At 47.9% G+C, this 10,593-nt stretch overlaps 1 protein-coding gene across 1 annotated transcript; it reads right to left on the reverse strand.

The window, feature by feature from the left end:
* Positions 1–1,494: 1,494 nt before the first annotated feature.
* On the reverse strand, positions 1,495–7,442 carry LOC311516782 (uncharacterized protein; the record flags this gene model as incomplete). The annotated part of the gene is made up of 5 exons (XM_084621119.1): positions 1,495–3,359; positions 4,132–4,248; positions 4,327–4,501; positions 5,902–6,083; positions 7,401–7,442. The coding sequence occupies 5 exons, from the start codon at positions 7,440–7,442 to the stop codon at positions 2,823–2,825; spliced, it is 1,053 nt and encodes a 350-aa protein (XP_084477245.1). The 3' UTR covers positions 1,495–2,822.
* Positions 7,443–10,593: the final 3,151 nt, after the last annotated feature.

The following is a 10,593-nucleotide window of genomic DNA, read 5'->3' on the forward strand; positions in this document are numbered from 1 at the left end:
CTCGTCTTCCTTCCCCTCTGGGGCTCCTGTGCTTTCCCCCCTCCTACCCACCAGTACTGGGGACCTTGTGCTCTCCCCCCCACTCCGACTGATCCCTTCCTTGCCGAACTCACTGTTACATTACTCAGGGTACAATTGTCACAACCTCAGCGGTTCCCCTGGGGAAGGCAGATCAGCACTGCATGTTGCTAACACTGTTGCAAGCATCGCAAAGCATTTTGGTGAGGGTCAAAGGTGTGAGTGAAGAGTGAAAGATACTTTTGCGGGCTGCAAGAGACCAAAGGGGGAAGGAGAAAGAGAGCAGAGAATGGGTTAACTCAACACTGTAGCTAGCAAGCTCAGTCCAATGATAAGACACTGGCCCCAGCCCAAGGACACTGCTCACAACCGAGACTTGGCTGACAGCCGAGAAAGACAGGGGTGTGAATGTGCTGGAGCAGCCATGAGAGAGAAAAACCCAACTGTACAGATCTGCAAGGCCAGCAAAGTAGGAAACAAGGTCTAAGACTGCAGAGATTGAAAACACCGGTGAGACGGCAAGAGCGGGAGCCGAGCCTTGCATCCCTGGAGCTGGGGTGTTTTGAGAAAACTGAAGACAACATGGAAAGCCGGTTTGGACTGGCACCCTCCCTCCCACAAGGAGCCCAGGACTTAAAACCCTCCTGAGAGCTGGAGCAACTTGGAGATCACAGCGGACCCTGGATGACCTGGGCCCAGGACAGAACTCCCATCCACCCTTCTCCCCTCTTCTTACGTTACACCCGGGCCTGGCCAGCCTCGGGTAGTGCGTGTGTGAGTATGAAAGTGGGTTAGGGCTTGGGGCACTAATGCTTTCTTCCTTCCTCTGAGTGATGTTATTTTATTATTTTATCAATAAAGCTTTAAAACTCAGACATTTGGTGTGTTCCGTTATCTCCTCCCTTAACAATCCTGTGGCCTCAGACTGATCACCTGACGCTTCAGGCAGATTAGTAACAGAAATCTGTCACACAATCTGGACCAATGAATAGCTGTGTCCCCTCCGTTCTCCAACCTGGGGTGCCTTTTGCACTGCTTCACTGTGAGAGCAACTACTCCTGGGCCTCCCCACACACAACCTCTAGCATGTAAGTTTTATTCCCAGCTATGCTGTATGAGAGCTATAGTCAGCCACTCCTGAATTACACTGCAGAGCAACCCCAACAAATACCCAGCCCCAGACTTTCCCCAGAAATGTACATCTTGTACTGTCCTGCTCTCTCCAGGACAATACAAGCTCATATAAAGTCCATCATGTCATTAATAGAAAATGATTTGCACAAATCTTGTTATCCCCAATGGAGTTTCCCAAACTCTTCCATCCAAACAGAAAAATCAGTTAAACAAGTTTATTAACTACAGAAAGATAGATTAAGTGATTATCAGTAATGAGGCATAAAAGTCAAAATTGGTTACAAGAAAATAAAAGTAAATTGCAACTAACTTAACAGGCTAAGTGAATTCAAAGCAACGGTTTCCCTCTCTCTCTCTCTCTCTCTCTCTCTCTCTAAATGTTTCAGCAATCTTACTGGCTGAATCTCTCAGTCTGGATTTCTTCCCCAGTCCAGAGCTGTTGCCTTTGGTCTTCAGGTGTTGTGGATGCTGTGGGGAGAGAAAGGGAGACATAATTTGGGGCATTTGCTCACCCTTCTTATAGCTCTCTCTTTGAGAATCATCTCCAGCTGAGGTTCAGGAGACAGTCTATGTGGGTGGGAATGCCAACCTGTTTCTTTCTCCAGGTGTAGATTTTTTTTCCACCCATACCCTCTCTCCTGCTAGAGAGTGGCCACTTAACAAGGTGATGGTCCATTTGATTTCATTGGCACCTCATGGAGGCATTGGTTAGCCTTTTATCTCTGGTGAACTGGTTTGTGATTGCTCTCCAGATGTAGAACATGTCTTAGTAATATCCTACAATAGAATCTTAACTGTTGCGGTTCAGTGATGAGACAGAACACAGCTTTATGCAAGCAAACAGGCTGGTCAGCGGAGATGGGCTGTTCTGCCCCCCGCCTTCCACCTTCTCCTTTTATTATATTTCTCCCCCTAAGCATTACACACTGCTACACAAAGGAATGTATGACGTTGATTCATATGCTTAGTTACCATCCTCTATCTACTACAATCTTGGTTCTCAGGCCTTGAGCCCAGGCTAAAGAAACCTCCCACAGTTGCTGTCCAAACAATCAAGTTCTCAGGGTTCATATCTAGCCCTTGTCCTTGGATAGAGCAATGTGTGCATTGCTTCTAGGAAACAGTCAGGGTGTGCCCCGCCTGCTTCCAGGTGGAATAGCTAGACATTAACCCTTCATCTCCCCTTTTTTGTTTATTGATAATTGGCCATCTCATGGTAGCCGCCAATTTGTTTGTCATGCTAATTAACTCCCAGACAGACAAGGACATAACCTGGGGAGCTTTCCAGGGCAAAAATTTTACAAAGTCTTAACAAGAAAGGAATACATTGTACACAGCAGCAACAAAAAATAAGCCCAATAATTACAAACACAAAATAACCAAAAACTTAACATCTGCAATATAATCATCTAAAAGGGATACACTTCTTTTACTACAATTGTAACCAGCAAAAGGCAATATAAGTATCATTCTACTAAGACAGCAAAGGGTGCCATCACTTAAATTTGCAGGAATATAATTAAAGGTGCATGAACCACAAGTAAAAACCCATCCTGATGGTAGGATGATATGGCCATAATTATATGAAACATTAACAGCATGGGAACAATTTAAAAGGGATTAAGAAATTTTTTGACAGCCCAATGGCACCTTTGTACTAGTGCAGTTAACTACACGCGCACAGGTGACATTGTGAGCCCCGGCCGGGTACGGTGTGTGAAGGAATATAGCCGTGCGAGGCAGAGTATAGTTGGCCGGGCCCCAATTAGCCATGCTAAAATACTGGGAGAAAAGATTAGCATAAGCAAAGAGCAGTATCTTATTCTCCTTCGGGCTTGTAACGGGGGAGGCGCTTCCGAGCCAACCCCTACAAAAAATAGCAGGCACAAAAGGCACACAATCATCACAGAATTAGCAGTGATTTGGGCGAGAATCGCCACAAACAAAGTCTTAGGAGTTTCTGGCTGCTGATCTGCTGCCAGTTTTCGTTGAGCCGTGGCGACCAATGCTTTTACTGCTCCCCCTGTCACGGGCTGGCTTGGGACGTTACGCCTCCTCCGTTTCCGTCCCGCCGTTGTCGACTCGGGGGGCAACGCGGTCTCCTCCAAGGTCAGCTGAAACTCTGGTATGGGATTCGACAGCCCCTGGTGCCATGCCATGTTGTTTAAGTGCTGGTCGCACGCACCGGGCTGGAACCCACAACGGTCCTGCAGGGAGAGACACAGCAGCATATCCCCGACCCCAAGTGATTAGAGGTGCTGGGCCCAGCCACTGTGGATCGGGCAGCTGACGGTAAAAGACACGCGGTCTTTCCAGTACCTCAGATTTGTGAAAATGCCGATCCGCAGGGGTCTGCTGATCTGCATTCAGTGTTAAATTATTTAAAGTAAACAAGAGAATATACATCTGTTGTTGAATGTCTCCTAAGGTTCGGAGATGCAGCTCCCCTTGTTTTAATTGTTTATCTAGCAAGGTTTTGAGTGTGCGATTGGCACGTTCAACAATGGCTTGGCCCGTGGAATTATAAGGGATTCCGTGTTTAAGACGGACGTCCCAGCGGGCACAAAAGGTGGAGAGGGCTGCAGAGCAGTAGGCTGGGGCATTATCTGTTTTAATTTGGCAAGGGCGACCCATAACAGAAAAGCAGGCCAGCAAATGGTGAATAACTTTGTTAGTGGCTTCCCCACGTTGTGGGGTTGCCCAAAGGAAGCCTGAATAAGTATCAACGGAAACATGTAAAAATGAATAGGGGCGGAATTGTGGCACATGAGTAACATCCATTTGCCACAGCTGATTTGCTGCTGTACCTCGGGGGTTAACGGCATAAGAAAAAGTAGGAGCAGCAGCAGCACAGTGGGGGCAGGAACGAACAATGGAACGTGCATGATCAGCAGGAATGTGAAACTGCCGGGCCGAAACAGAGGCAGACTGATGAAAAAAGGCATGGCTTTCAATGGGGTCAGAAAAAAGGGAATTTACCTGACCACGCAACGCGCGATCGGCGCGTGCATTGCCCTCAGTGAGTGGCCCAGGCAGAGGGGTATGACTGCGAATATGAGCAACAAAGTAAGGGAAATGACGAGTGGCAAGAAAATGCTGTAAAGACAAAAACAGGTGAAGGAGGTCTGCATCAACCTGAGGGGTAATGAGGGCAAGGGGTAAATGATCAATTACCTGATAAACATAATGGGTATCCACAATTAAATTAAAGGGACAATCAGCAAAAAGTTGAAAGGCCAAAATAACAGCAGCCAATTCTGAACGCTGTGAGACGGCGAGTGAGACAACGTAGATCCAAAGCCTCCTCCGCCCCGAGTTCGATCCTCGGCAGCTGGCACCTGATAGGGGACTAAAATCAATTGTGCAATTGACCATCCACGCAGGAGCGACTGTGGAAGATGAGTCCACACCTGAACCTTAATAATGCCAGTGTAATCAGCATCAATGACCCCTGGAATGACAAAAAAGCCCTGTTTCCCAGCATGTGAGCGAGGGAGAACAAGACCTACAAAGCCGGCAGGGAGAGGTCCCATCACCTGTGTAGGTATGGCACAGACCTCCCCTGGCAGCTGAAAGTCCGTGTCCTCCTGCAATCTGTTGGTAAAATCCAAAAAGGACTCTAAGGCACCCTGACGGATACTGACAAAGCTTTTGGTAGGCTTGCCTGAATCCGGGACCTTCTTGAAGGCATGCTGGGCACAGGTGGAGATAATGGGGAAGACGGCCTGAGGGAGTTGAGACTGCATCCCAATAGTAGCAAACTGGCCCTCCCCTGCCAAATGCTCATAAATGATACCTTGCTCTCTATATACCTGGGCTTGGCGTTCTGCCATCTGCCGATACTCACTAAGCCAAATAACATACTGACTGGGTGACAACATCATGCGCAGCAGCGTTTTCCAATCCTCAGGGATTAGGGAGTACCCAGCACCCATCCCTTCAATGAGACCACGCACAAAGGTGCTAGTCAGGCCAAATTCACGAATTGCTTCCTTTACCTCTCTAACCACCGAGTATGGCAGAGTGGTCCAGGTGCCCACGGGGTTGCCCTGGTCATCATTCTGCCAGGTCACCGGGCAAACGGAGACCAGATCAGCCAGCTCCTCTGCTGTAAGATCTGATCGAGCTTTCGCTGTGTGAACCATTTGTTGCACCAGCGAAAGCTTCTGAGCAGATGCAGATGACTCTCCGGGGGGCCCCATGGGGGGAGGGTGATCACACACCGGCTCCGGTGGGGAAGGCCAGGGAGGCGGTGGTAATAGAGGCACTGGGGGCGAAGCAGGGGGAGGGATGGCTGCAGGAGCGGACGGGGGTGGCAGGATCGGCAGCTCCTCTGTTGGTGCTGAAGAGGGCCTTTCCAAGGCGACACGCTGTGTCGCATCGCCAGGAGGGGGGATGACTGCAGGGGCGGACGGGGGCGGCGAGAGCACCAGCCTCGCGAGGGAGGGTCTGTCTGAGGCGACACGCTGTACCACGTCGCGGCAGAGGTGCCAGGCATGTAAAGCCTGCACGGGTGCCCGAGGCTCTTTGTGCAATGTCTGGCCCAATCGCTCCCAGTCCGCTAACTTAAGGCTTCCAGCTTCAGGATACCACGGGCACTTGGCACGCACCTCCTGTAGCAGGAGAGTGAGTTCTCGAGCCGGGCAGTCATGCTGAGCCTTACGCAGCAAATACTGCAGCTCATTACGGTGTTGCACTTGCAAAGCAGAGAGGGAGCTTCCCATACTTACCACAATGAAAAATACTCACCGGGATCCACGAAGTGGATGAGTGACGCGTCTGAAACCCTTGCCGGGCGAGGTGAGTGCTGAGGGCCCCACGTTTGGGCGCCAGTTGTTGCGGTTCAGTGATGAGACAGAACACAGCTTTATGCAAGCAAACAGGCTGGTCAGCGGAGATGGGCTGTTCTGCCCCCTGCCTTCCACCTTCTCCTTTTATTATATTTCTCCCCCTAAGCATTACACACTGCTACACAAAGGAATGTATGACGTTGATTCATATGCTTAGTTACCATCCTCTATCTACTACAATCCTTGTTCTCAGGCCTTGAGCCCAGGCTAAAGAAACCTCCCACAGTTGCTGTCCAAACAATCAAGTTCTCAGGGTTCATATCTAGCCCTTGTCCTTGGATAGAGCAATGTGTGCATTGCTCCTAGGAAACAGTCAGGGTGTGCCCCGCCTGCTTCCAGGTGGAATAGCTAGACATTAACCCTTCACTTAACCTTACATATAATGTTGCCACAGATTTTACCATGACAATAATGATCAGCAAATTGAGTTTTCAAATGATACCTTGCAAAATCTATCATAGTTTTGTAAAAGGGGGTGACCCCCTTCTCTTTACCCCAGGCCAGTTAAGTCATTCTGTATCCTCTCAGCTGCTGGGGGAGGCAGATGAGGGGGCAGGGTGGGTGAGCTAGCACAATGGAGGAAACTGACCATGGAAGCCATAGCTGGAGAACCATGACAGCTGGAGAACCATGACTCCTGGAGGTCTGATGGTGCTGCCAGGTAAGAGCTGGGGCATGTGTCACAAGCAGACCTCCAGTATGAAACCTTTCCCCTTTCCTCCCTAAATGGCATCCCTGGGGTTGGGGGAAGAAAATGCACAAGTCTGGTCAGGTGAAAGAATGAGAAAGTGTTAGGCTTAGATCAATGGTGGGGAAGAGAGAGAGAGCCCCAGACAAGAGGGGACGTGTCTGAAAGAGAGGAATGGGATTATTATTGGTAATAATCAAAAGACCTATGCTATGTCTATACTACAGAGATTATACCATTGTCAAGAAGCAGGGTCTGCAAAAGACCTAGTGTCCAAGCAACCTTGTCAGTACAGCTGGCCTGCTGCAGGCTGCCTGAGTGGCCAAAGGGGCCAGCAGACTGGCCCTTAAGCCAGCAGGAGCTCACTGCCTGTTCAGTGCTCATACCTGCCACTGTAACTGCTCCTGTGTTACCTTGTTCCTGCAGCTCCTATGATGCCCTCAGCCTTGCTTTGGTTCTGCCCCTGCCTTGAATCACTCTTTACCCGCTACCCTGGCGGCTCCAGTGCAAGATCTCCACTTTGACCCATGGCTCTGGCTTCTAACTACTGCCTCTGGCTGGACCTTCAGTTCTGGTATCCAGTTCCTGCACTCTAATTTGAGCCATGGCTCTGGTCTCTGACTACTGACTCTGGTTCTGACCCTAGTCCCTGGTTCTGATACTTGGTTCCTGCTCTGACCACTAGGATAGACCACCCTCATCCTGGTTACCTGACAACCAGCATAGCTATGTTGGTGTAGCTGTTCAGGCATAACCTGTAGTACAGATCAGTGGTTCTCAACCAGGGGTACATGTAGAAGTCTGCCATTAACTCATTTAGATAGTTGCCTAGTTTTACAACAAGCTACATAAAAAGCACTAGTAAAGTCCATACAAACTAAAATGTCATACCATGATTTGTTTATACTGCTCTATATACACTGAAACATAAGCACAATATTTATATTCCAATTGATTTATTATATAATTATATGGTAAAAATTAGAAAATAAGCAATTTTTCAGTAACAGTGTGCTGGGACACTGGTATTTTTATGTCTGATTTTTGTAAGCTAATAATTTAAGGGAGGTGAAACGTGGGGTATGCAAGACCAATCAGACTCCTGAACAGGACACAGCAGTTGGGAAAGGATGAGAGCCACTGGTATAGACATATCCTACACAATGGAAGTGGGGTTTCTCTTGGTGTAGGAACACCACCTCCCCAAGCAAACAGCTACATTGATGGGAGCATTCTTCTACTGACATTGCTGCATCTACATAAAGGGTTAGGTCAGCATCGCATGTGTTAGTCAGTGTTTTATGTGTATTCCACACCCTTGACTGATGTAGCTATGTCCACCTAGCTTTTTAGTATAGACCAAGCCCTAGCTTTTATACAGTGCTTTCCATCCCTAGATCTCAAAGAATTTTACATCATTATCCCCCTTTTACAGATGGGAAACTGAGGCACAGAAAGGTGAAGTGACTTGCTCAAGGTCAGCCAGAACTACGAATAATCCCAGGCCAGGGGTCTTTCCAGTATGCCCTGTGGTTGCTATGTGTTTCCTTGATGCTCCTCCCTCAGCTCCTGTATGCTTTGTTATAGTACAATGGGGATATGGTTGTGCTTTGAAATGTTTGCAATGTGTGGTTGCTAACAGGCCTGGGGAGAGAAATCTCATCTGTGCTCTATATCCCCAAACCTTGATGCCTTTATTACAAGGTCATTACAGTTACTTGAAGCATGAGAGAGAAGACTGGTGTGTGTCTTTCCTTCACCATCCCCTGCCCCATCATTCCCTGCAACTTGTAGCCCCCTGCCAACATTTCCAGCTCCCCTGACCCTTCATGTCCCATTAAGCCATTATTTGGCACAGTAGATGCCATTAACATGTAAGTAGAGCTCTACAAATCTGTGGATAACCACTTTATATCCATGGATAGCCACATCTGTAGATGCCGATATCCGTGGACCATTTTTGTGGATAGCACCTTGGCAGGGACATAGGCCGGGGGCTACTCGGGGGGCCCCCCGCCCAGGCCAGGTGAAGGGTCTGCCATGGCTCCCAACACCTGCCTACCCAGCTCACCCTGACCTGGCTGGGGGGAGAAGGTCTTGGAGCTACAGTCTGACCATGATGAGAGCTGGGTGAGCGGGCCCTCCATCTGCCTGTGGGGTGGGGGAGGAGGGGCTGAAAGCAGACCCTGGCAGCATCCCTGCCCCCCAGACTCCCTGCCCGGGTCCATGATGGCTTCCCACAGCTGCCTGCATAGCTCTCCCCAACCTAGTTTTGGTGCATGGGGGTGTGCCTCAGAGCCTCAGCCCAGCCACTGTAAATAGAGCCCTGCAAATCCACAGACATCCACGTGACCTGGTGTGTCTGGGGCAGCCCCCACTGGAAATGCCACGGTTGGGGAGTTTAACTTCAGGGTTACTCACCAGTCTTAGAAGCCTTAGGCTTCTAAGACTGGTGAGTAACCCTGAAGTTAAACTCCACAAACTGTTCTTCTGATCCCCTCCACTGGTTATCAAGAAGCAAAAAGGGAAATCACCCCACCCCCATTGCATTCCAGTTATCTGGCTCCCAATCAGCACCTAGCTCCAGCACAGTGAGAAATTATTTAAAAAACTCTGCTCACATATACAAAATGTTCTTCTGACCTCAAAGGGCCAGCCACATACCAGTTCAGAACAGGTTTCGATCTTGCCCAAAATACCATGCTTCCAGCCAATCCTTAAGTGTCTGAAACTAAAGGTTTATTATAAAGAAAGAACAAGAAGAGAGTTGTTAAATGGTAAAACAATCACATACATACAATGACTTCAAAGTCCTCATATCAGTTTCCTGGCAGTATGGGAGAGTTTGCTGGCTTGCAAGTCCCTCTGGAACACATCCACACAGCTTGGATGGGTCATTCAGTCCTTTGATCAGAGCTTTGTTTGTAGAAAGGTTACTCCAGAGGCAAAAAGCAGGCCTGAAGACAAGAAGCAGGAGATGCAGCTGCCTTTTATAGTCTTTTGCCATGCAGCTTGATTTCCTTGGTTTCAAACACAAGCTGCCCAGCACATGGCCTGGAAGCCTTAGAGTTCTGTCCATGCATGCCTTGCTAAGTCATAAGGTATATCCCTTGCCTTCTCTCAAGGGGTCAGTTGTGTAGCTGATATCCCTTGATGCAGGGTAATTCTGAATATTCTGCTGTACTCAGATTAGATTGCTTTAAAAAACACACCCAAACATCACAATATGAAGAGGCCCAAGGCAGGTTTCAAACTTCAAAGTTGCTAATGTCAGGGTGCACTTAATGAACCTGTTCTCAGAGCTGTATCTCTGGAACCCCTTACTCAAATGACCCCACATTTGGATCACTAACCCTACCCTAAACTCTCAGGTGGCATAGCAAATGTCAAGACAATCCATTTAAACACAGCTCTTAGATTAGAGTTGTCCTTCAAACAGGAAAGGCTTCCCCACCTAAGCTAGAGCAAAACTGGTGCTCTTTTATAATTATGCTTGGCAGAATTCTGTTAAATGTTACATTTTTCTATAAATTTAAATTCTGTTATGGGAACCTCTAGGAGAGTCAGACAATTTATATAATAGATCTTGAGATTCAAAAAGGTAAAGCTTTGTAACTGTTAAAATACAAATGATCAACAACACATGTCAAAATACAGAGAAAATATCCTTAAATCAAACTCTAAATTCTCAAGCAGCATTTTTCTTTCTTTGCCCATCTGTAATTTTTGATTACTACTGATGGAAATATTTGTCCTCCATTTGTGTGTACAGTGAGATTGATGTTTATGGACACTAATTCATAAAAACCTAATCCTTCCAAGCCTCATTATACTACTGTATGAAACTAAAAGGAGAATGGAGCAGAGGGTCTCTACACATCCATCAGTAGCTTAGCAGATTTA

Source organism: Lepidochelys olivacea, assembly GCF_965140295.1.
Source record: "Lepidochelys olivacea isolate rLepOli2 genome assembly, chromosome: 2".
NCBI lineage: Eukaryota > Metazoa > Chordata > Testudines > Cheloniidae > Lepidochelys > Lepidochelys olivacea.